This window comes from Actinia tenebrosa, unplaced genomic scaffold, assembly GCF_029948245.1.
Source record: "Actinia tenebrosa isolate PJP-AT-01 unplaced genomic scaffold, QUT_ActTen_1.0 PGA_scaffold0__85_contigs__length_37466705, whole genome shotgun sequence".
In the NCBI taxonomy this organism is placed as follows: domain Eukaryota; kingdom Metazoa; phylum Cnidaria; class Anthozoa; order Actiniaria; family Actiniidae; genus Actinia; species Actinia tenebrosa.
Genome location: NW_028292569.1, coordinates 7,986,337 through 8,012,253, shown reverse-complemented (window position 1 = coordinate 8,012,253; position 25,917 = coordinate 7,986,337). Strand labels below are relative to the sequence as shown.

Sequence of the window (25,917 nt, the reverse complement as noted above, 5' to 3'; positions counted from 1 at the left end):
AAAGAATATAACAATAATATGGTACAAAATACAAAATTGCTTTCTGAGGGTTTATATTTATACTGTCCTATAATAATAGACAACAATTATATTTAAAGTTCTAGAACAAAGGCATGTTTACACCCACTCTTAGTTAGACTCTTCTCGCGTTTTTTTCTATTTTTATGAAAAAATTATGAGCCAGTCAGTCCACGTCACACCCGGTACAGGAAAATAAGTTTCAGCCGTCTATGTTTTCAATTTTTTTACACCGTCAACTTTTTTTTACACCAGTCAGTAATTGGGATTATTAGAGTGTATCAATTACAATGCTTAATCACGTGACTGCAGATGGTTAAGATCATCGTGTCGTGAAGATGTTCGCCGGTATTTTTCAGCTGTTTGAGGGCAAGTCACTCCACCTGAACCGAGGTCATAAAAAATATACCTATGGGGTTTTTATTTCGCTATTTTTTGGGGTCCTGCCTTTGAAGTCAGCCTTCAGCAAAATTTTTTTTTAAAAAGTTGCTTATCTGGCATATTCCTTCTCAACCTGACCGACACTGCCTCGACACTTCTTACACTAGGGGTACACTAGGCCGGTTCAGTTATTTGTTTCCCAGGGAAGGGGGTCGGATTTAGGGGCGTGGGCGTGAGATCAATATTTAGGGGCGTGGCCGTGAGATCATGTTTCCAGGAAGGGATTATTTTTTACCTACCATGGAGTTACGTCGTTGGAGTCCAAATGCAATCCAGCTAATTTTGTTTGTTTTTTATTTCATTTTATTTATTTTATTCTACTATACATTTCATAAGCTGGTCCATCTGATTCCAACCTGCTTTCTTTAGCCCAGAAAAACAACCACGATCTGCTTTATCTTATGCGGTTTAAAATACCACTGTATCAATTACATTAATAAATATTGACCGCGCGCCTTTATCTATTGATGATTTTTGCTTATAAATTTCGTTAACACATTTATGTAAGATAGTAATTTAATATCAGCTCCTTTCCCAATCAATTAATGTCCACTCTACCTAATAATGTCATCGCAATTACTATTTATTATACATGCATATTACTGATAACCTTCCTTCTAAATATAAATTTATTTCGCGACCTCGTCTAAGATTTCTGTCTCTAAGGAGCTGAAAAGTTGTGTCAACGCATGCCATTGTTACGAGATGTTTCAAAATGCCGAGCAAAGTTTTAGGGCACGCCTTGGATTAGGATATTTCTCAGGGTCCAAGTGGATCATTGTGGAAGTTTGAGTTACATTCTATTATTCTCTGCTGGTATCTCTCATTCTTTATTTCCTCTCTCGTTTCCTATGGAAGATGTCGGGAGAGGGAACTGAGTTCAGTCCTTCCTGGAATTCTATTAATCTCTGACCATGCGCGCTCACGTGTGGGGTCATTTTCTAATTTAGACGTTCGAACGCAACACACCAACGCACCTATACTAGCTACTATTGAACTTTAAGTGCGGTCTTATCTGTTCACTCGCACACACTCTTCCCGGTGCCTTGCGTTCCACGCTTTGAGTTTACATGATTTACTACAATAGAATACCTCTTTACAACGAGTGCAAGCCGAAAGCCGAACGCCTATCGATCGGCCGCACTCATAACAATAACGAAACCGATTTTTCATTACTTTCTTTCTCATCTTCTGCGTCTCTGTCGCAAGCGCTGATATGCTCATGTGATTAGCGGACTTCATTACAGCGATGCGCAGACCACACTTGTCATCGCGACCAGGTGACGAGCTGAGTGATAACATGCGAAGTTCCTCCATCTATACAAGAATGCAAGAAAAGAAGACGAGGTTATAATATTAGTGCTAATGACGAGCAACATTTCTCGTATTACTTGAACACAACGACAATGTCGCGAAGTAGGCTGCACGATTTGTTGGGCGTTGAGTGTCGTAGTCCAGAATTTGACCGCCTACTTTAATCCATGCGCATAACGAAAATGGTCTCAGTACGCAAAAAGAGAAAACTCTAGCTGCTCAGCGTGTTTATCACACGCGAAGCTTTAAGAGTAATTTCTAGAAGGTAATTTCTACTTCTGCGACGTCACATGCAACATCTCAACGTGTGAAAACCAGAAAACAGTCTTTTTCATGCAACGTTCGGTAAGCGATGCGGTACGTGTGTCAGCACCTTAACTCATGCATACATCGAAATTGTTAAGGTTGCGGAGGGAAGTAAACATGGGAATGCTGTCCGGAGAAAAACCCTCGAATGAAGATTCAAACCCGAGTCCCGGGGGGGAGGGGGGGGAGGGGGGGGGGGAGGTGGGTACCAGTGAGTGCACTTCCGCGATCTACACCACCCTTGATTTTCAATTCGTACCTGATTATCATTTCCTGTTGAATTATCATTTTTGATGATCGCCTCAATCTCCCGATCTGCCTCTTCCTCGAGCTCCTGCATTTCCTGTTCAGCTATTCCACTTTCTTTCTCAAAATGAAACGTAACACGACTGGAACTGACACCATGTCCAGTGTCTTGAATTTCTGTGTCTTTGGGTCTTGGAGTTCGTTCAGGGGATTTGAGGATACCATACTGAGGTGTCTTGACGGAATCTGTAATGAAGCATACAGGTTGTCAGTAGAATGTAATAATTCTTCTTCGGGATTTCCCCGTCTCGGGATCGAAGCGCGGGAAACGGACGCGAGTTTTAAGCGGCACGCGGGAAACGAAAAAGAGAGACAATTACTATCTTTACCATAGGCATAATGTTTTCTCATTTAAGACCACGTGTCATTCCCTTGAGAATAAGACTCTTTGTTTTTGTTGTATCCATATTTATGTGTCTTCTCATGCGCAACCGTTAAACAAAGAAAATATACTCTAGGGAAGGACACCTGATCTGAACTGGGAATACGTTGCGCCTAAGCAAAAAGGGTCTGCTACAAACTTACGAAAGAAAAAAACATGGATTTATTTTCATGACGATCATTTAAAGAAACTAACCCACTTATACTTACCTTGTTTCTCCGCTATCTTTACCAACTGTTTTTCGATGAGTTCTTTCTCTTTCCTTAACACTTGTGTCCTCAGCAAGTCTCCCAGATGCTCGAGCATTTCCCGTCTTGCATTGTAGCAATCTCTCTCACTAGGTGTTAGGGCATGGTACGGTGTGTGTGCAATCTTACGATCCTTTGAAGGAAAAAAATACTTTAACATACTTTTATGATTAGCATTTAAGGCATAGGATTTACCTAGGGATAAGGCCAAAACGTACGAGACCAGATTCAGGGGGGAGGGGTGGGGTTACCATTCACCTACCCCCTCTGGAAATGAAATATATCCTAGATTTTTAATCGAATGTCTCCAAAACTAAAAGTCAAATCACAGAAACGTACACAACGTCTTGTATATCAATTGTTTTTACGGACACCCGCAAGTATCGAGAATTTCAACGCGAGTCCGAGGGGGAGGGGGTATTTATCTAATTTTAATTTTAATAGCCTCACCAAAAATAAATGCAACAAATTAATATTAATAAGTAAATTAACAGAAATAAGGGTGACCGCGACGACGTACACAGTGCCCACCAACTACACCCGAATCAATGCAATCCCTATTGATGGGTTGCAAGCATTCCCAAGAGAGTTAAAAAGACAAAAACATGGCGGCCATTATGGTACCGTTAACAATGGATGCTAATGAGAAATCTTTTGTTAAATGGTACCAACATGGCCGCGATGACGTAACGTGCAAACGAAGAATTTTAGAATGATACTTGACCATGATAAAGTTATTTTACACTTGTTTCGGTTTGAAAATCTGTGTTTTTATAAATATATTATACCAGTGCCAAATAACCTATTCAATACCTGATAAAAAACGGTATAAGCATAGTCGACCACGGTGCCTGGTGGAAAGCGGCTTGTCACGACAATAGGAGCGACAATATTCGCTCCGTGACGCATCAGCTTGTTTATCTGTAAAGTGAGAATAAACGATGAATGCAGAAGACTTACTAAAGACTACACTTTATAAATTGATATCTTCATCCGCCATTTTGACTTTTACGTCATGGATCTAGAAAAAGGTCGAGTAGACTTACAATACATCTGAGTCGAATCAAATGTGTCAGCACTGGCGGAGAGGTAGTGTAAAGAAATGAAAATAGGTTTGTTTGTAAAACCTTCCATGCCGTACGCCGGGATTGTATTACCATGCGTGTCCAATCAGAGTCCTTAGACACCTCAAACCTGCCGTGCGCACCATTCGCCGGGATTACATTATCAAGCGTATCCAATCAGAGTCCTTAGACACATCAAACCTGCCGTGCGCGCCGTGCGCCGGGATTACATATTATCATGCTTATCCAATCAGACCTCAGACCTCAAATCAGCCATGTCTCGCAGAGTCCCTAAACATATACTGTCGTTATATTTCCATAGTTAAATGATATCTGCTCAAACTATTACACTTAGTTTTGAATGAAATGAGTCTTACCAGACGAATCCTGCCTTGAGGGGTACGTCTTCTTTCAGCCGCAAATGACGTTGCTGCGCAAAGTGCTGATCCAACTCCTTTGTTTAGTTTTAAACTTGGATTTGCACGGTGCTCCAAAAGGGCGTCCACAGCCTGTGTAAATGAGCAACAACGCTTAGGAGAACAAATTTAACAGTCATACGCATGGTTTGATTCCTTGGGCTGTCATTGATTATAGAGCGGTTTTCATTCCATTGGGAAACGATACGACAAATTCGTAGTCGAACTGTAGCAGTACAGATGGGAAGCCATTACAATGTCACATCATGTCCTACCGTGTACGTGCTATAATTCTGTATCGTATGTTAATGTTTCCCATTTATATGAAAACCACTCTAATGCCTACTTACCAAGTCATTTCCACTACAGATCGCTAGAGAAAGAGGAGAATGACCTTCACACAACAAATCAGGATTTGCTCCATAATCAAGAAGAAGACGAACGACTGCACAGGCGTCCTAAGAGAGAAGAATGGCATTGATTAGGGGTCGAACTTCTACTAAGAACTAAAGGCTATGCTCTATTCTATCGTTATGTGAAATCAAACATAAATGACAGCGTTCATCTCCAAATTTGTACAAAGTCTTGTAGTCGCGAACCAGACGCGCGGGCCACAAGAGGCAACAAGACTGATCTTAGGCCTGTATGCATGCATTACTGTTATTAGACGCGCAACATTAGCAGGAATAGCGGACTACCCCAAGGGATGCTAATGACGATCAATCTTCGATCCATTGTTATCAGATCGATACCTTATCGTTGTCTTCTCTCGAACACGCAATATGTAAAGGTGTGCGTCCGTTATTATCTTCGCTTCCAAACGCACTGTCACGTATATCTGGGTCAGCAGCTGACTTCAGGAACAGCTCTGTGATCTGAATACCAGCAGGATCTGGCAACGCCACAGCGATATGTAGAGGAGCAATACCTAGTTTCTAGGTCGAGGAAAAAGAAACAAAAATTAAGGGGTTTTCTTACTGCTGGGTACAGTTATTAAAGATGTAATTTATGTTATCCAAGCAAATTTTTCGTGGAAAAAACTCCGAGCTTCAAACTTTTTTACCGAGAAAATTTTCTTGAAGAAACAAAAATCACATCTTGAAGAAAAAAAATATTCACACTTAATACAGCTATTTCGAAAATGGTTGAAGGGGCGAATGGCGATCGGTGATTGCTTGATAGAAAGAAACTGTGGGGTAATAAGAATTTCTTTATAAACATTTCTTAAATACCTGAACAATGCCTGCACCATTCATCGAATTGATGCGGTTGGTATTCGATTCATGTCTCCTTGATAGTATGACCACAGTTCCTTTCGGGTCGTGCAATCGCCAATCACCGATCGCCATTCCCCCTTTCAACCTCTTTTAAAATAGCTAGTTGGTTAAGGAAATAGCTTGGCTTTAAATAAAAAATGGACAACCAATGCACACTAGCAAGAAATGATCCTTCAAATTTTCGAAACCTTGAACAACCACTGTACCACTGGGTTGATAAAATTCAGGGCACGGCAAGAGAATATAAAGTACTTCATACTCTCTTTGGGCACGGTTAACTTACAGGTCGAATTAGAACTTAGCGTTGAGTTTTTCGGAGGATGGAAAACCGGAGAGCCCCAGGCTCACACGAGACGTCGAGTCAAGGTAGCGATCCTAACTCAAAATTGAGAGACAATCAAGTGTGGACCGTTATATTCATTCGCGACAGACGTGGATAGTTCTTCAGTTAATTACCTGATGAGCCAGCGTGGCTGATGTGTCAGCGCCTTTACGAAGTAATATTTCAATGGCTGCTGTATCTGCTGCTTTAGTGGCGAAGAACAACACAGGCATTGGAAGCGATGAAGAGTTTGGGTCCGCACCGCGTTTGAGTAACAGACGAACAGTAGCCTCAAGATGTGGACGTCTGTCAAGTAAGAGGATTGCAATAGCCAATTATTTTACACTCTGCCAAAGCATGGTAAAACTCAGGAGTGCATTGTTAATGAAATGGACATACTATTGATGGGTTGCAAGCATTCCCAAAATAGTCAAAAGACAACAACATGGCGGCCATTGTGGTACCGTTAACAATGGATGCTAAAGAGAAATCTTTTGTTAAATGGCACCAACATGGCCGCGATGACGTAACGTGCAATCGAAGAATATAAGCTTAGATGTTCCCTAGTAATTTTTCGGGGTTTTCATGTCGTGAAGGAACTGTTTGTTGATAATCATATCATATAACGAACGACATGAAAAAACTACGGAGGGAAGGAAATAGACTGATTCCATAAGTCGTAGTTTTCGCTCGTTTTTGGGTTGTCGTCGCTCGACAAAAGAGCGAAAACATCAACTTATGGAATAAGTCTAGGAAGGAAATGCCAAAAGCCCAGGATCTCCCTTCTTCGCCACTGATCGATTCATTAATATATATCTACTAGTACTTTATGATCCCATGTATTCTATACTAGATTCTACTGTAAAGTAGAAAAACTTGAAATACATCCACAGTCCTTTCAAATTGAGAGCGAATTAGATTTATATAAACTACAAAAAACATATACTTGCCTTTGCATGGTAAGAAAAAGCTGCTTGTTTTGTTCTAAGCTGCTCTCACTTCGTGCATCTTCTGTAACTGAAGACACATTTTTGGTCGTGCTGAATACACTCATTATACTGAACAGCGAGTTCTCATTGGATGCCGTTAACCCAGATTTCTCTACTTCTAAATGCCGTGTGTTGCTAAGTAAATCATCCTTCACCAAACCATTGTCCTCTCTGCTTTTATCTGTAAATATAAGTTCAGTGTTTTTTTGAGTTTCTTTTTTCTTTGCACTTTTTAAAAGTGTCTCTTTGTCCACACCTCGTTTTATGCTAAGTTTCATTCTTTCCTCGAAATTTTTATCCAGAATATGAATCTGTTTTTCAGTTCTTTCCGATTCCCCTTCATTCAATATCCTTTCAATTCCCTTTGCATCGCTGTCTTCGTGCTCTTGGCTTCTTAATCTAACCAGTTCACCTCCTGGATCAGTCAAAAACAAGTTCGTTTTGGGTATATTTGTATTCGTATCACCTTCCATTCCATGTGGGATCTCCTCAGAGGTGTTACTTACGACGTCACCTTTGGAAGGGTCAGTTGATTCAGGTGTGATCTTACGACAATTTCGATGCACAAAGGTTCCTTTTTGAGCATCCTCCTGAATGTAATTAAAAAGGTTTTCTTCGGGGATATTCTCGGCAATGTTGTCTTTCCACGTGTGTTTGGTATAGAAGAGCACGTGACAAGCAGCCAATACAGAAAGACCTTCGTCGTTTAGCTTGTTGACGTTGGCTCCGTAATCAAGTAAGCAGTTGATGACGTCACGGTGACAGTTAACCTGAAACGAAATATTAAAAAAAATTATGCACGCCAACTCTTTGAAAGACGTGGCCACGGTAATGGAAAGATGGAAGGAAGAAAAATGGAAAATGGGAAATGTTACAAATGAGTGCTGAAAATGGCCATGTTGAATTAGTTGAAATATGACCTTCACATCAACATGCGGAAAGCACCAGTAGTGTGCGCATTAATGATAAGACCCGTATTGGCGCTGCGTTAGCTATGGTCGCTAGGCCACGGTGGGTTCGACTCGCGTCATTGTGGTTTTGATTAGAGTCGTTTGTCAGAGAGCTCTCTGTGTGTTACCCTGGTCCCAAAGGCTTGAAGAATTTCTCCAAACCACGTATTTTGCTGGGAGAAAATTCGTCAAGCTTCTGGGACCAGGGTATCTGTGCGCGTTTTCTGTTTGTTAATTCTTCATTGTGAGTCAACGGTTTTTTACCAGATTCTTTGTTTCCGCGCACCCACTGCAAAACCATTACTTCTAAATTCCAAATAAAACTGGGCATTTTTAGGAAAACGTAACTATGACTATTATACGTAGTAAGGTTCAGGCATAGGTATACTTACAGCAGCAGCCAATAGCGGGGTGTATCCAGTCTTATCTGCAACATCTACATGTACTAAACCATCCTGCAGCAAATTGTTCACTTTGATACAGTCTCCTGCTGTTGCTGCCTGCAAAAGCTCCTCTGAATTGCATTCAAGTGGCCCTTTTGGTCCCCTGTCTCCTCGAATTCCATCAACAATGTCCATAAATGGAAAAGACTCAGGGATTGTCCTTCTCACCCTTTCATTGCTTTCAGACTCGTCAATCTCAATAAGCGAGGGTGTGTTTCGAACACTTTCCATGGCCGAGTTGGAATGACGAACTTTGATAGAAAGATTTTGCCCTGCATTGACATTGTACTCAGTAAAGTGTTGGAACAAGAAGGCACTTTCCATGACAGAGCAAAGTTTGATGATTTTAGCTCCAGACCAGATTCCAACATCTTCTCTCCCATTGCTGTAGGTTAATATTCCAGGTCCATCCCTTTCATCTTTCTTATAAATTCCCTACACAATCAAAAAAATCTTATTACAGGTCCTATATAAATGTGCTGTTAACATTTGTTATGGTTACAAACATCATTCCATACTTTCAGTGGTACAATATGTATTCGTTATAGAATGGCTCTGAGTGGTATACCACTGAATATACCACACTTTATATGTATTTTCATATTTTAGTATAAACATGAGCAATCAGGTGAGTGCATATAAGAATAAAATACAAGGCGTACATACCATGGGATATAGCATGAGCTACTGGTACTTTTTAGTATACACACTCCCTGACAAGTGATATATCCCATGGTGCGCCATTCACAAGAGCACTGTATTACTATTTTGTCTTAAATCATTATTGAAAATTAAAAACATTGCAATGCCTGATGGTAAGAAATGGTCGAATGAAAGAAATGTTGCATTACTGCCCCCAGGGGAAGGGGACTCCGGGAAAAAAGTATCTGGGATGCTTGTCGAAAATTATCAAAAAGACCCCTAAAAGATACCGGAAGTCTTTAGAAAAGGGCGTGGCTGAATGATTTTTAACCCCTAAGAGATACCACCACAAATAATATTAAATTTTATATAAAAAGTGCCCAGGATTATCCATATGGATGCGCGCTTCTCTCCTTTTCCAACACCCTAAGAGATACCAGAAAAGGCTGCTTTTCAAAAATTCGCATTTAACACCCTAAAAGATACCAAATCGCGAATTTTTACCCCTAAGAGATACAACGAGTATGGTGGCCTAGGGCTGCCATAGTAATTTTGTAAATAAACAATTGATTTTTTGAAAAACTATGCTTTTTTCTTTTCTTTCTTTTTCTCTTTTTGCAAGTTTTCCGTTTTTTGTTGATTTGTTTTTGGAAAACTGTGCTTTTTTTCGTTTCTTTCTTTCTTTAATTTCTTTCTTTTTTTTTTAAATTTCAGTTTTTCCAATTTTCTTTTTTTTAAATGCTCTTTTTTTCTATCTTTTTTTTTTCTTTTCTTTTCTTTTCTTTATTTCTTAATTTGGTGAGAACTCTTAAGCTTTCTTTCATTTCTCTTTCTCTTCACTATTTTTTTTCCCCTTTTATTTTGATTTCTTTCCTTTTTAATGGTAGGTTATTTTTTTCGTTGTAAATTAAACTACAAACAAACAAACAAAAAAAAGAAGAAAAAAAACAAATAATAATTAAAAAAAAAACAAACAAAAAAAACACGCCATTGGCCTAGAGCTGCCATAGACCAGAATGCAATTCGACAAGGATTATCCTTTTAGCGCGAAAAACGAAAGTGTAAACATGGCGGCGGTAAGGATCAAAAATGATCAGTGGAAAGAAGATGAACTTCTGAAAGAAGCATTGAAACGTTACGTCGAAGAGGGCTTGCATCGCGAGGAGATCCTAGATTATGTTTTGAGGGATTTTGGCGAGTATGCTTGGAGCATAAGGACACTTGACAGAAGGCTTAATCACTTTGAAATCAGTTATACTGATCGCACGGTAACCATAGACGAGATCCAAAGTGCAGTTAAAAACGAAATGCAAGGGCCAGGGAAATTACTAGGATATCGAGCACTACAGAAAAAAATCAGACAAGTTTATGGCTTGAAGGTACCAAGGGATGTTGTATATGCCGTTATGTATGATGTAGACTCTGATGCTTTGGAGAGAAGAGCTCCTCAGTTCAAGAAGAAGAAAGCAAAAGGCCATTTTACGTCGCCAGGGCCCAACCATGTGCACTCCCTCGATGGCCATGACAAACTCATGGGATACCAAAATTGGACATTCCCTATTGCTGTGTACGGCTGTATCGATACATGCAGCAGAAAAGTATTGTGGGTTAAAGTGTGGATCACTAACAGTGATCCACAGCTTATAGGTCGCTTTTACCTTGAGTACTTGTTTAAAACAAGAACAATTGCAAGCAGGCTGAGACTGGATAAAGGCACCGAAACTGGGGTGCTTGCAACAATGCATGCATTTCTAAGACAGAATCATGGTGATATGGATCCAGTTGAAACTGTCATTTATGGGCCTTCAACCTCGAACCAGGTAAAAACTATAATCAAAACTCAATTACAGGTATAAATTTCCACACTTATAACAAACAAACAGTAATATGACACCATATCACACAAAGTAAAATCTTTCTGTTTTCATCAATCCATGCATGCTCTCAGCCACTTCATTAGACCTGCTTTTGCAATGATATTTCCAATAATTGCCAATCAAACAATAGGTTTGGTTGAGATTCCTTTGTCTTGCCCTCCAAATTCAGCTGCATTCCAACGTGCTGCAAAGGGCCTATTGGAGATAGACAACATACACCTAGGATTCATAATTATAATGAAACTTAGGTTTATGCTGTCTATCTCAGCTTTAATTTGTTTGATAGTTATTCCTTTGTTTTCAAAGTTTTAACATCTTGTTACAGATTGAAAGGTGGTGGAGGGAACTCCATGAAAGGCTGGAGATGTTCTTTAAATTCCCTTTGAAGCAGTTGAAAGATCATGGGCATTATGACCCAAATAATGAAAGTCACAGGTATTTCTTGCCTACCACAATATTTAAGCATACAGTGAATGTGTTCAAACTTTAATAATAGTCATCCCAGAAACATTTCATTACAAAAAAAAATCCAGAATTTATAGCACCTCAAATCATGCTGTTCTCACGATAATAATTTTTGTAAAATAATGTTGTCAACCCTGGTAAACTCTTTGCGATTTTCATTTATTTAGTGCAATATAACTTCTAAGCCACTCACTAATTATAATTTATTAGGAAAGATGAAGTATCACATACCTAGATTGTGGTTGAAATATAATAATAAGCTTGATATAAAAAATGAAAATATGGCATATTTTCTTCTGAAGAATTGCAACAAAGAAATTGTTCAGAAGGTTGAAAAATAAATAAGTATTAATGCATCTTAAAAGTTATACCCAAGTAATAAACTGTTCACTTTAGTAAAAATATATAATAGGAATATAATTTTGGACTTTTTGGCTTGTGTGTTGAATAACCTACTTGTTTTGTTTAAGGCATCTCCTTGCTTATCTTATGATACCCATAATGCAAAAGGAAATCAACACATTTGTTGATACAGTTTGGAACAGTCACAGGATCCGTGGTCAAAAAACCACTTACCTTCCAGATGGAGTACCAAATCACATTCATGACTTTCCAGAAAAGTATGGGCTTCAAGAATGTGGTATGATAAATTTATAATTCAGTCAAATATGATGCAGTTATCATATGAATTCTCTCAACTTACTTGCCCAATTTTTAGACATTTTTGTTTATTAGAGTTGGAGGTTGCTCACAAGAGTATTATTTTTGAGACAAGTCATACATATTGTAAAAAGATCTTATAAACATGATCTTTTAAATTATTTTTGTTATTGTCATTAATGATGATGATTATTATTATGGTTATTTATGACCAAAATGAGAAACATTTGTGTGCTAGGAATATACCAACAAATTTACAGTTAAGATAATGAAATCAATGTTCTTTGTCATTTCAAGGATTGAAAGTTACTGAGCAACAACTGGAAGAGGTTGCTGATCTTTCAGATGTGTTGACTGACAACGACGACTATTTGCCACCAGGTTTAAGGGTTAAGTGTGAACAAATAATAGACCCACTAGAAATTGATGTCTCTGACATTGCCCATGCATTTCGATATCTCAAGGATAATGTAGTTTGATTTGTTAAAGCATCTAAATACAGGGGTGTTCAGGGGGAAGGGGGTTATATGGCATGAATCACCAAGGCCAAAATTAAACTTATATTTCCCGAATTAGGAAAAAAGAAAATAATGAAAAGGTATTTCAAAAAACTATTTAAAACTATTCAACGGTACTTTACCTTGTTTGTCATGCTGTCGATCATTACGACATTAGCCAGCAATTTCTCAAGGCTGACAAATTATCTTTTTCAAAATATTTTAAAATTTCAAGGGCTAACTAATTGGTAGAATAGCAAGAATAACTCACAGATTTATGAAAATTTGACAATTACTTTTATTTAGCTTTCCAAAGGATGAGTGAATCACAACTCATGAGGATTTATTTTGCAAATCATTGGATCACAAAAAATTATAATGTACAATAATGGTTCATAAACAAAACCCTGGACAACCCTGTAAATAGTTAGTAGTTTACTATTCGGTGCAACTGCTCAGCTCTGCTGTACACCAAATGGAAATTAATTTTGCAAGTTCAAATAAAAATCGTAGGACATTCTGGTAGTTGTATAGTCAAATAAAATGTCCTACACTGTATTTCACTCAAGACTAGACTAGGCAACAGTTGATATGTATTCTGCATTTATTAATCTAAAAAGTTCAGTACATCATCATTGCACTTGTATAATGTATTTTGAACTACGATCCTTCAAGCTTTAAATCAAAAATTTAATTTTTTAATCTTTTATTATTCAATAACTGCAACAAATGAATATAAACATATCTTCATCAACAAGAAATCTGTTAATATCAAGATAACAATTATTTCTAAAACAGTTACATTTTGCCTTCTTCAACCTTGTGCTGCTACTATAACCAGGATCACTTGAACAAGATGAATCCAACAAGACTGACAAGGTACTGTAGATGCAGAAAAACCAGACAGTGATAAAACTGATAACAGCAGTTGCCAAATCACCATTTTCCATACATTAGTTCACTGGCCAAATACAAGGCACTCAATCAAGACTTCAAGGTGATTTCTAAGGATATGCAAATTTGTAGCTTGCAGCCTCAACAAAATGCTCTGTTCTTGACTGGTGAACCATTCTATGGAAAATGATGAATCACATTATCATGTCTCCAAGGTCTTCTATCAATGTGCTCAATGTGCTCTTTTTCTAAATCATTGTAAGTTCAAACCTCCTAGGAGATTTTTTAACCGACTGTGTGATCATGGTTTACTTTGGCTTTGTGAAGTGGTACTTTTATTCTAGTAAACCTAAAGTGCGGGTGGCCACTGTTGAGTTAAAAGTTGCAAGAATATGATTGCTTAATGAGACTAATTGAAGTGGCCCAAATTATAGTAGCTGCACTGTAAATCCTAATATTACTGTGCATACACACAGTATATCATATATAAAGCCAATACTCCAAAATGCACTATATTGTATTTTTCCTGTTTTTATCTTATATCACCTGTATATTTCTCTGGATCTCAAACTATGTTTCAATTTATTTTTAAGAATATCCCCTGACATAAACAGGCTTGTTACTTTAATGCCATATAGTGCATTCAATCTGCTATAAATTTCTAATAACATATACCTTTTCTGAAAGCTCATAACACAAAATGCATATTTGATATAATATCTAAAAAGCATTTGATTGTTGGAGAAAATATAAAAAAATGAGTTTGAACTTCAAAATCTTGATAATATAACTTTGCTCACCTCATGTCATTTTTGTCTATTCTATTCATTTTTGTACCTTTAAATAGTCATAAGGATGCATGAATAATAAATGAAAATGACAGAACAATAGTAAAACATTTAAAAAGATTGAAATGGAATAATAAATTCAGTATTCCATGAATGGATATGTTAATGAGCTTGTGAGGTAGCTACACTGCATGGATTTAGATGGAGCAAAGCCATGTCTTGTATTTACCATGCTCTAGTACAGAAAGAGAGGCACTGCTGTAAGAGTGCATGAAATTTATCCACGAAATAAAACTTGACACTTATAGTGGAGTGAAAAAGTGCAAGATACAATTGTGACTTAATTAGCTGTCTTTGTGCGAGCAGTGACAATTCTTCTTTGTTGTTAGCCAATTTAGTTAAGAATGTAAAATTTTGCTATTAGGAATTGATTCATGGATGTATGATGCATGCTCTGCTATGCATCTACATCAAATAAGGCCACCAAAACAATTACTTTTTATTACAAATATATTATCCAATTATGACTTTCTCATTTTCTGCTTTAATATAATCATGTGTACTTTCACAATATTGAAAACATTGTGGTACATTTGTTTGGGTGGCTTTGATTAGAATAAGCTGCACTGTAAATGAGCAGTATAATACCTCTTAGTCTGAAAATCTCCTTTGCCTCACGCTTATTTCACAAAAGTGTTGGATCTTGGAACTTATACTCCCAAATAGCAGAGCTAATGCTGGGAGATGTAAAATAATTAATAAGTAATAAATAATCGACAAGTAAATAAAATTAAAATGTACAACAGAATTAAATAAGTTCAAAGTCTTTTCAGATGGTTCGGGGTCTTCATATTCTGGATGCCACGCATTGCCAGTGACTTAAATAAACTTATATTATTTGCTTGAACTGTTTCAGTTGTCAACTTAAGACAAACGAAGTTCTTGAGTGCTAAAAAAAGTATCTATCTCATGGGTCAACATTTGTGAGCTCTTGCAGCCCAGCTAAAAAGCAATACTCATTACACTTGTGCTCAGCAATAAAGTTGGTAATAGCAGCATCTGATAAATTACCTGCACAAAAGAGCAACTCACCATCATCATCACCTTTTGATGTTGACGTAGCTATTTCAGGATCATACATCACATTACCACTGCCTTGAATATCAAGAACCATCATTGACTTTTCAGATTTTTCATACGAATAGTGTGCAAGACACTGTGCTTTCTTACAAAACTCACTGTCTTTATCTACAACAATCTCTCCATTGTTGGTGATAAACTTAATAAATTCTCCCGGGACAAATTCCTCTACTGTGACATTTACAGTTTCTTCTTCGTCAATTGTCCCATAATATATCTCCGTATACTGGATAGGCTGGCCAAATTCTTTAGAGCCCTTGACTTTGTTTGCCAGAGAAACTGCAAAGTTCCTTGCCAAACTATGCATTTGCACTACCTTTTTAGTGTGACAATCCACAGGTTGATTCAACAATCTTAAGTCGTCCAGTGCTTTCGGCAAGTATATTTTTACGACCCACAGTTTGCTGGAATACTTGGAATGTGTCGTAGATGCTTTCATGGCCTTCCTAAAACCCCCAGTTCCCAGTGGCTGTTCTTCAATGGTGAATTCAACAGGCATTGGTTCTTTGGTCCACGACATGTCAGAGATGTTAAATGCGTGGAGTGAAATCAGGCTTGTTCTTTGTTTCTTTACGAGTCTACCAAGCTTCATCATGTCTACGACAGACAAACTCCTAGGATACTCAGTTACCTTTTTTTTAGTTGGGGAAGGTTCACTTTTCGATTTCCTTTGCGTTCTTTTACATGGATCAGGACCGACTTCTTCAGGTTCAGATGAGCTACTGTCCTCAATGTCCTGGTAAGCATGTACCTCAGATGTACCAGCAATGAATCGCACATGGATCAACTTTGTGTTAGGTATTTGAGCTACAGTTGAACAAGATGGCCCTTGCTCGCCTGCAAGAATATCGCAGGTCATTTTAGATGTTAAAATCGGGGCAAAGTGCCTTTCGCACGCTTTCTTGATACCTTCGATAGTAAATTCGTCACCGTCCTGATCGAAAGCTACAAACTCACGAGGACCAATCCGGGAGTACTTCTGGGCCTTACCAGCAACTGTTGCGCTCAGACGCTGTATTACTAGCTCATTTGTTTTTTCCTTCCCCTTAATTGGCTTTTAATCTTCTGAGCTTTCTTGCTTTTCATTTTATCCTTGAATTTGTTCCAATCCTTCTCAGCCATGTTTACAAGACAACCAGACAACAATCTCTCGCCTCGTGCTTGCAAAGTACGCTGGGATGCATAATCTATACCGAATTGCATTCTGGTCTATGGCAGCTCTAGGCCAATGGCGTGTTTTTTTTGTTTGTTTTTTTTTTAATTATTATTTGTTTTTTTTCTTCTTTTTTTTGTTTGTTTGTTTGTAGTTTAATTTACAACGAAAAAAATAACCTACCATTAAAAAGGAAAGAAATCAAAATAAAAGGGGAAAAAAAATAGTGAAGAGAAAGAAAAATGAAAGAAAGCTTAAGAGTTCTCACCAAATTAAGAAATAAAGAAAAGAAAAGAAAAGAAAAAAAAAAGATAGAAAAAAAGAGCATTTAAAAAAAAGAAAATTGGAAAAACTGAAATTTAAAAAAAAAAGAAAGAAATTAAAGAAAGAAAGAAACGAAAAAAAGCACAGTTTTCCAAAAACAAATCAACAAAAAACGGAAAACTTGCAAAAAGAGAAAAAGAAAGAAAAGAAAAAAGCATAGTTTTTCAAAAAATCAATTGTTTATTTACAAAATTACTATGGCAGCCCTAGGCCACCATACAACGAGCATCCCTAGTACTTTTTCCCTGGAGTCTCTCCCCCCCCCCCCCCCCCCCCCCCCGGGTACTGCCAAATATGCAACAGCTTTCCTGCATTCTGATTGCCCATATTTTTTTTGTGGTGAAAAAAAATTTTGAAACAATAGAATTTTCATAGTGTGATGGCAGCCATGTTAGATGGCAGGAACAATACAATCATTTTACATGAGAAAGAATTCAATTCCCATGAGTAAAGGTATGTTATTGTTCTGCTATCTAGCATGGAAGCCAGCATGTGATGGTGCAAAACCTCTATTAGCTTTTTTACAATGTCACATTTATTCTAAGATATACTCTAGTACCTGAAAGATGTTCCCACTTGGAAATACAAAGCAGCCAAACCCTTCCTTTCTGTCAAACTGAAATTGTCCAGTAAAAGTGGTTTTGTCTGGCCAAATATATGTTCCTTTGCCATGCTTCTTGTCTTCATAAAACTCACCCTCATAAGACTAAAAATAAAATAAAAAGGAAGATTGCTTTAATAACTTCAAGAAAACTTCTTTTTATCCTCTTCTATCTTTTCCGTTCAACATTTTTTCATTCCTATGACCACTATAATCGTATCATCGTTAGAAAAAAAAAAGAAAAATGGAACATGATAATGTGATTTGATGAACCAAATCCATTATTTGATTTAAGAGTGCCCGGGCTGCCAATTCCTGGCACTTGCAAGAGGGGATCATGCTTCTCCATTAAAATATGCAGACCCTTCTGTCGAGGAGCTTCGGCAAAATCCATGGTTTCTACAATTATTAAAATATGTCACTGGATCGGATCACCTTCCAGAATTAGTGTAGTAATCTGACAATTACTGCGTTGCGAGCTGAAATTTGGTTTTTCGCTGCTGCCAGTCAAAAATATGAAAGGTACCAACTGATTAGGTTTGATTGATGGTAGTGAAAAAACAATTTGCAGATTGCAGCTCGCAGACACTGAGTTTGCATGTTTTTTGAAAATTGCAGTAAAGTAACTAGGTGGTATTGGCTGATATCCATCAAATTTTGGCTCACCCTAACTGCGTTCAAAAGAATAAACCTCCCGGGTAAAACTTTATATTACGCACCTAAAAAGGCCATTCAAGAAGACGTCTAGCAATTCAAACAACTGTGAACATGTTATTAAGAGGTAGATTTAGTTTTAAGCATGGAATACCGATGTGCAAGATCAACCCTGTCATCATGCAAGAGAACGCCATCAAACAAAAGCAGTGTCCGGATAAGCTCGACATCTTATCATATTCTAAGCATTTGCAAAGTAAAATATATACGTGCTTTAAGAATGCTAGCTCGGTTCTTGACTTTCGACATTTGCCTTTTATTGTAATAACAATAATATGAAAGGCGATTCACAGAAAACGTATGTCGAAGATTATTGATACTCGTTGTTGCAATTAGAAGTATCTTGTATATTGTAACGTAAAATATTCCTATGAATGAAAGACTGATTAATCCCAACATTCTTACCTCTCCATCTGCAAAGGTAAGCTTCCCAAAGCCATGCCTCAAGTCTTTATAAAACTCTCCTTGGTAAACAGCGCCATCAGGCCAATATTGTTTGCCTTTTCCATGGCGCTTATTGTCTGTATATTCCCCATCGTAGCAAGCTCCGTTAGGCCACTTGAATATTCCTTGGCCTGTCTTCTTATATCCTTCTAGTTCACCATGATACACTGCACCGCTTCTATACTCTCGTCTAAAACGGCTTGAACTCAGTTTAAGAAGACAAGTTGAATGATCTGTGGTTCTTTGTCGTGTAGTGACCAATCCGTAGGACTTACCCGTAAACATCATCTACCAGTCCATTCAATTAATGGCTTCCGATTACACCAAACAACATTAATAAATGAAAAGTACGGTGTAAAACTCAGATAAAATATTAATTCGAAGGCAAAAAGTCATATCGAACAAAGACACGAGCTTTTTCGTGAAGTTTTTTAAGGGGTTTGATTCTGGACTGTACAGCGTTAATAGCGTTGCCAGGCCAACTGAGAAGAGAAATCGTTATGCATGGGTGAGTTTAGCATCCGTGCCAATCTCAGCGGGCGGTTCGATTGGGTTTATTCAGGTAAAACGGCTCATATATTCATTTCCGGAAGAAAAAGCAGCTGAAAAATCAAACTTACTGTAGGAATAAAAGCTTTTGTTTCATTTAGATTTTTAATTTTGAAAATTTTGGGCAAGAATATAATTAGTCTTTACTTGTGTTATTCCACAGGTAACCCATAGTTAACCCTGAGAAAATGATTGACAACACTGGGCATTGATTTCTAGTTTCTTGAAATTTGAAATAGAAAAACAGTTTTTTTTTCTTAGCTATTAATGAAGGCTATACTTTTCTATGCATAAAACAGAACATTTTCTGGGCTGATTCGTGCAACTTGTCCTGCAACATTTTTGCATTACAACTTGTAGAGCAAATGTTGCTCTTAATGCCACTCCTTGCATACAACAACTTTTCCGTATAAAATAACTGTTATAAATCTCTCGTTCTGATTGGTTGGAAGTGCGTGCTTTATGATAGCACTAAGCACATAAGCACACTTTCAGTTGTGTCATTCCCATCTAAAATTATGGTTTTTATAATTTGTATTTTATAAAAGAAATAAAAAATTGCTTGCTTGCTTTCTCCACTATAGGTCCTGCTTCTCCTAACACCTCTCATGTTTTGCAAACCACTGCATGTTTTATAACTGTACATAGGACGCATGCACATTTTTTATTTCTTCATCTTTGATTGAAGAAGAACTCTCTACTCTTTGCAACAATGAAAAATTGTGGCACACAGAATGGTAATATAAGCAACATTTGCTCTGCAACTTGCAACTCAACAATTTTGTGTTACAAGTTGTATGATTTTGCTGTCTGTATTACTGCACTTTAGACAGAGCACAGTCAGCACACATGAATTTTACTTGTCAGGGTTTGCAAGGCAAGGGAGTACAGGAGAACCTGGAGAAAAAACCTTCAACCAAGGGAGAAACCTAGCAATCTCTACTCACAAGTGATGCCCAGCACAGGAATCAAACCTGAGATCCCAGAGGTAAGAGGTGAGTGCACTACTGCCATGCTTAATTCCTATAAACTCTGGCAATGTTGTTAAAAATCATGGAACTGCACTCTCAAGAGGGCTGTTTTTGTATCTGTTTTCTTTAATACAGTCGATAAAATTTAACCCAAAAAATAACATGTAAAATGCTAAGTAAAATCTATTTCTGCAGCAGATAATATGTCATGTGAATCACAGTAACTTTGCTCATTAAGCTTAACATTAGCAAAATGATTCCTAAGATTTTCCAGAGCATTTTTATTCAACCTGTTTTCTTGTTTTTCTTTTCTCAGTTCCTCTTTTAACTGAAATATTTCTTTTCTTAGCAGAGTTTCATCAAGTTTGCACTGCTGTTTTGTAACAAAAGCACAATGCTGCAAAGTCTCCATATTTTGTCTCTCGTTTTCCTCAAGTTTTGCTTCAAGGTCTTTGCTCTTAATTGTTTCCAAGTCCAGCTTTGTTTTGACCTCCTTCAAATCATTCAAAAGCAAGTATTTTTCAGTCTTCAAGTTTTTTAACTCCTCACCAGTGGACTTCAAAGCTGTATGATGCATTATCAAGTCTTCTTTCATAGATTTACAGCTTATCTTGATGCGTCTGTACCGCTTTTTCAACTCAAACCACTTTTCTTTTAAAGAAGTCAATGCAACTCTGGCCATTTGTTTCTCCCTTTTACATTCCAAAAGCTCTTCTTGCAAAGAATCTACCCTTCTAACTAAAGCTATATTTTGTAACTTCAATCTCTGGAAGCACTTACGAAGTATTCTTAGCTCCTTGTTGGTCCAAATGCATTCATCTTCATCTTTTGTGTCATCTTTTGTCGTTTTGGACTGATGTGTCGTGGAGTGTGTGTTCTCAGCTGATGAAGACGACGAGCTGTGTTTCTTTTCGACTTCATTCGTCCTTGCAATGAATTCCAAATAGACCTTGTTATAAACATCTATCTTGTTATCTTGCAAACTCGTATCTCGAGATTGAGACCGTTCAGTGTCTAATAAATCATTAACAGTTGCAAAACTAAATTTCGGAGAGTGAGCCTCAGCCGCCATCTTTTGTTTTACCACTGACACAGGTAGCCCAACACTTACTTTGCTATGGACACAGGTAGCCCAAAGTGTCTACGTGTAGCCTCTGCCCTCCTCTGCCTTGAATGTAATGTTTTCTCATTTCAGCGTGAGACCATTTGTTATTCTCAAGAGAATAACAAATTACTCGTTTGAGTTGTATCCATATTCACGTGTCTTTTCGTGCGCAACTGTTAAAGAAAAAAATTATACTCTAGGAAATGACACATGGTCTAAAATGGAAAAACATAACGCCCCTTGTAAATAGTATTTGGCTGGGATCTTTGAAAACATTATATATACCCAAGGTAAAGAGGTCTGTGAATAAATTTCCATCTTTATATCTCGATTTTATATGATATTTTATGATAAAGTAGTCATAGTAGTTATTACGTTGGGTTGCCTGTGTCGTATCGATCAAAAAGGGGGTAATATGTTCATGTTCTATATACACCAAACTGCCAAATCGGACTATATATTTTTCTTGTATTTATGTGATTTGGCATCATTTGCTGTCATTGGGTGTCATTCCCCATCATTCGCCACCATTCCCCTTCATTCCCGTCAGTCACCGTCATAAGACATCTCACTATCTTTGACCATGATTGACCATGATTGACATTCATTCACCATCATTCACCATCATTCACCATCATTCACCATCATTAGACATCATTCACCATCATTCACCATCATTAGACATCATTCACCATCATTCACCATCATTCACCATCATTCACCATCATTCACCATCATTCACCATCATTCACCATCATTCACCATCATTCACCATCATTCACCGTCATTAGACATCATTCACCATCATTAGACATCATTAGACATCATTGACCATCATTCACCATCATTCACCATCATTCACCGTCATTCACCATCATCAGACATCATTCACCATCATTCACCATCATTAGACATCATTAGACATCATTCACCATCATTCACCATCATTCACCATCATTCACCATCATTCACCATCATTCACCATCATTCACCATCATTAGACATCATTCACCATCATTGACCATCATTGACCATCATTGACCATCATTAGACATCACTGACCATCATTCATCATCATTGACCATAATTCACCATCATTCACCATCATTCACCATCATTCACCATCATTCACCATCATTCACCGTCATTACACATCATTGACCATCATTGACCATCATTGACCATCATTAGACATCATTAGACATCATTCACCATCATTGACCATAATTCACCATCATTCACCATCATTCACCATCATTCACCATCATTCACCATCATTCACCATCATTCACCATCATTAGACATCATTCACCATCATTAGACATCATTAGACATCATTCACCGTCATTAGACATCATTCACCATCATTCACCGTCATTCACCATCATTCACCATCATTCACCATCATTCACCATCATTCACCATCATTCACCATCATTCACCATCATTAGACATCATTCACCATCATTGACCATCATTGACCATCATTGACCATCATTCACCATCATTAGACATCATTAGACATCATTCACCGTCATTAGACATCATTCAACATCATTGACCATCATTAGACATCATTCACCATCATTGACCATCATTGACCATCATTCACCATCATTCACCACCATTAGACATCATTAGACATCATTCACCATCATTCACCATCATTAGACATCATTAGACATCATTCACCGTCATTAGACATCATTCACCATCATTGACCATCATTCACCATCATTCACCATCATTAGACATCATTAGACATCACTGACCATCATTAGACATCATTGACCATCATTGACCATCATTGACCATCATTAGACATCATTCACCATCATTAGACATCATTCACCATCATTCACCATCATTCACCATCATTCACCATCATTCACCATCATTCACCATCATTCACCATCATTAGACATCATTCACCATCATTAGACATCATTAGTCATCATTCACCGTCATTAGACATCATTCACCATCATTCACCATCATTCACCGTCATTCACCATCATTCACCATCATTCACCGTCATTCACCATCATTAGACATCATTGACCATCATTGACCATCATTGACCATCATTGACCATCATTGACCATCATTGACCATCATTCACCATCATTTACCATCATTCACCATCATTTACCATCATTAGACATCATTCACCATCATTAGACATCATTAGACATCATTCACCGTCATTAGACATCATTCACCATCATTCACCATCATTAGACATCATTAGACATCATTAGACATCATTCACCATCATTCACCATCATTCACCATCATTCACCATTATTAGACATCATTCACCGTCATTAGACATCATTCACCATCATTAGACATCATTAGACATCATTCACCATCATTAGACATCATTCACCATCATTAGACATCATTCACCATCATTCACCATCATTCACCATCATTAGACATCATTCACCATCATTCACCATCATTAGACATCATTAGACATCATTCACCATCATTCACCATCATTAGACATCATTAGACATCATTCACCGTCATTAGACATCATTGACCATCATTGACCATCATTGACCATCATTCACCATCATTAGACATCATTAGACATCATTGACCATCATTAGACATCATTGACCATCATTGACCATCATTGACCATTATTAGACATCATTGACCATCATTCATCATCATTGACCATCATTCACCATTCATCATTTGCGATCGTTTACGATGGTTAAAAACACAACAACACTTTACAACGGGGCCGAACAAAACAAGAGAAACAAACAAAAGAGTGGATGGGAAAATGTTTGAACAGTTCGGGATATACACCTACTTGCAAAAACGTTGTCATACGAAAATAGAACATTAGTGATTTAGTGTGATAGGAATTATATTAAAAAACAAAAGACCACTGAAGCTGAACTTTTTCTTTTGTCTTTTAACGTATTCCTTTCTCACTAAATCACTAATGTTCTAATATCGTATGACAACGTTCTTGCAAGAAGGTGTAGATATATCCCTGATAAACAGAAAAGCCGCGATAACTGTATCCCCTCCCCTCCCGTACCCATGAAACTTAATTTTTCGCGGGTTAGCACCAGAATCCGATGCAATATTTAAAAGATGGCGTTATCCTAACAGTAAGCCAGATAAAGTGTTCTACGGCGATTTCTACGGCGTCTTAGTAAAAATGCTTGATACGATCGTGAGAAAAACGCTTTATGTTACTTATATGTGAATAACTCAAAGAAAACACCCAGTGATCCAAGAAACGAGCCATAAGCCCACACTTGTGGAAGTCCATGAGACAAGGCAACTCCATTGAAATTTTTGTAGTGTCCTCAGCTGTGTGTACAAAATCCAGAAGTCACATCAACAATATCTACTGTACATGCCACCTTACAGCCCTGGTGAGGACATCAGTGGACGACTGTATCTCCTGTGCGAGATCATCAGATTGACCTGAGAGTTTGGCAGGCACGCCAGAACACTTCGCCAGAGAGGGGCTTATGTAACGCAGGTCAGCTATGAAGTAGCGTGGGCATTAGCTTCAGTTTTACAGCCATCTGCTTATTAGATAAGCCTAATGAGCCTATGCTTCAACATGGTCAATGATGGTCAGTGAAGTCTAATGATGGTCAATGATGGTCAATGATGGTCAATGATGGTCAATGATGGTCAATGATGGTCAATGACGGTGAATGATGTCTAATGATGGTCAATGATGGTCAATGACGGTGAATGATGTCTAATGATGGTCAATGATGTGTAATGACGGTGAATGATGGTGAATGATGGTGAATGATGGTGAATTATGGTCAATGATGATGAATGATGGTCAGTGATGTCTAATGATGGTCAATGATGGTCAATGATGGTCAATGATGGTCAATGATGTCTAATGATGGTGAATGACGGTCAATGATGGTGAATGATGGTGAATGATGGTGAATGATGGTCAATGATGGTCAATGATGGTGAATTATGGTCAATGATGATGAATGATGGTCAGTGATGTCTAATGATGGTCAATGATCGTCAATGATGGTCAATGATGGTGAATGATGTCTAATGATGGTCGATGATGTCTAATGATGTCTAATGATGTCTAATGACGGTGAATGATGGTGAATGATGGTTAATGATGGTGAATGATGGTGAATGATGGTGAATGATGTCTAATGACGGTGAATGATGGTGAATGATGGTGAATGATGGTGAATGATGGTGAATGATGTCTAATGATGGTGAATGATGGTGAATGATGGTGAATGATGGTGAATGATGGTGAATGATGGTGAATGATGGTGAATGATGTCTAATGACGGTGAATGATGTCTAATGATGGTGACTGATGGTGAATGATGGTGAATGATGGTCCATGATGGTGAATGATGGCGAATGAATGTCAATCATGGTCAATCATGGTCAAAGATAGTGAGATGTCTTATGACGGTGACTGACGGGAATGAAGGGGAATGGTGGCGAATGATGGGGAATGACACCCAATGACAGCAAATGATGCCAAATCACATAAATACAAGAAAAATATATAGTCCGATTTGGCAGTTTGGTGTATATAGAACATGAACGTATTACCAAAAAGGGCAAAGCAAA

At 37.8% G+C, this 25,917-nt stretch overlaps 4 protein-coding genes across 6 annotated transcripts; 1 reads left to right on the top strand and 3 right to left on the bottom strand.

Moving 5' to 3' along the window:
- Positions 1–32: 32 nt before the first annotated feature.
- LOC116289951 (ankyrin repeat and MYND domain-containing protein 1) lies at positions 33–19,148 on the bottom strand. 2 transcript variants are annotated; one of them, XM_031696907.2, is made up of 13 exons: positions 18,637–19,148; positions 17,476–17,622; positions 8,426–8,911; positions 7,340–7,853; positions 7,045–7,264; positions 6,229–6,400; positions 5,248–5,430; positions 4,846–4,953; positions 4,457–4,588; positions 3,829–3,936; positions 2,977–3,148; positions 2,339–2,571; positions 33–1,776 (listed from the first exon to the last, which is right to left on the bottom strand). In XM_031696907.2, the coding sequence occupies exons 1-13, from the start codon at positions 18,961–18,963 to the stop codon at positions 1,471–1,473; spliced, it is 3,108 nt and encodes a 1,035-aa protein (XP_031552767.1). In that variant the 5' UTR covers positions 18,964–19,148; the 3' UTR covers positions 33–1,470. The 2 variants fall into 2 exon arrangements, with proteins under 2 accessions (XP_031552767.1, XP_031552766.1); XM_031696906.2 differs by having other exon boundaries at positions 7,045–7,853.
- Positions 10,089–14,619, top strand: LOC148913380 (uncharacterized). The gene is made up of 4 exons (XM_089028588.1): positions 10,089–10,938; positions 11,321–11,430; positions 11,931–12,100; positions 12,418–14,619. Exons 1-4 carry the CDS (start codon positions 10,135–10,137, stop codon positions 12,597–12,599), a joined length of 1,266 nt encoding a protein of 421 aa, XP_088884714.1. The 5' UTR covers positions 10,089–10,134; the 3' UTR covers positions 12,600–14,619.
- LOC148913379 (myosin heavy chain kinase D-like) lies at positions 13,415–16,628 on the bottom strand. 2 transcript variants are annotated; one of them, XM_089028592.1, is made up of 2 exons: positions 15,392–16,628; positions 13,415–13,499 (listed from the first exon to the last, which is right to left on the bottom strand). In XM_089028592.1, the coding sequence occupies exons 1-2, from the start codon at positions 16,296–16,298 to the stop codon at positions 13,432–13,434; spliced, it is 975 nt and encodes a 324-aa protein (XP_088884718.1). In that variant the 5' UTR covers positions 16,299–16,628; the 3' UTR covers positions 13,415–13,431. The 2 variants fall into 2 exon arrangements, with proteins under 2 accessions (XP_088884718.1, XP_088884716.1); XM_089028590.1 differs by having other exon boundaries at positions 13,425–13,499; positions 15,371–16,628.
- Positions 19,149–19,314: 166 nt separating the features above from the next.
- Positions 19,315–21,273, bottom strand: LOC116289958 (uncharacterized). Its single transcript, XM_031696913.1, has one exon. The coding sequence runs from the start codon at positions 21,265–21,267 to the stop codon at positions 20,368–20,370; it is 900 nt and encodes a 299-aa protein (XP_031552773.1). The 5' UTR covers positions 21,268–21,273; the 3' UTR covers positions 19,315–20,367.
- Between the last annotated feature and the right edge of the window lie 4,644 nt (positions 21,274–25,917).

Excerpts from the sequence above, each read along its gene's own strand:
- LOC148913380 (XM_089028588.1), top strand. The coding sequence starts at position 10,135 with ATGCAATTCGACAAGGATTATCCTTTTAGCGCGAAAAACGAAAGTGTA. Across the intron at positions 11,431-11,930 it reads CCAAATAATGAAAGTCACAG|GCATCTCCTTGCTTATCTTA; the intron begins GTATTTCTTGCC and ends GTTTTGTTTAAG. Across the intron at positions 12,101-12,417 it reads GTATGGGCTTCAAGAATGTG|GATTGAAAGTTACTGAGCAA; the intron begins GTATGATAAATT and ends TGTCATTTCAAG.
- LOC148913379 (XM_089028590.1), bottom strand. The coding sequence starts at position 16,298 with ATGACCTGCGATATTCTTGCAGGCGAGCAAGGGCCATCTTGTTCAACT. Across the intron at positions 13,500-15,370 it reads TGAGTTGCTCTTTTGTGCAG|TACCTTGTCAGTCTTGTTGG; the intron begins GTAATTTATCAG and ends CTGCATCTACAG.
- LOC116289951 (XM_031696906.2), bottom strand. The coding sequence starts at position 18,963 with ATGATGTTTACGGGTAAGTCCTACGGATTGGTCACTACACGACAAAGA. Across the intron at positions 7,854-8,425 it reads CCCCGCTATTGGCTGCTGCT|GTTAACTGTCACCGTGACGT; the intron begins GTAAGTATACCT and ends ATTTCGTTTCAG. Across the intron at positions 6,401-7,044 it reads CTTTTTCTTACCATGCAAAG|ACGTCCACATCTTGAGGCTA; the intron begins GCAAGTATATGT and ends CTTACTTGACAG.
- LOC116289958 (XM_031696913.1), bottom strand. The coding sequence starts at position 21,267 with ATGGCGGCTGAGGCTCACTCTCCGAAATTTAGTTTTGCAACTGTTAAT.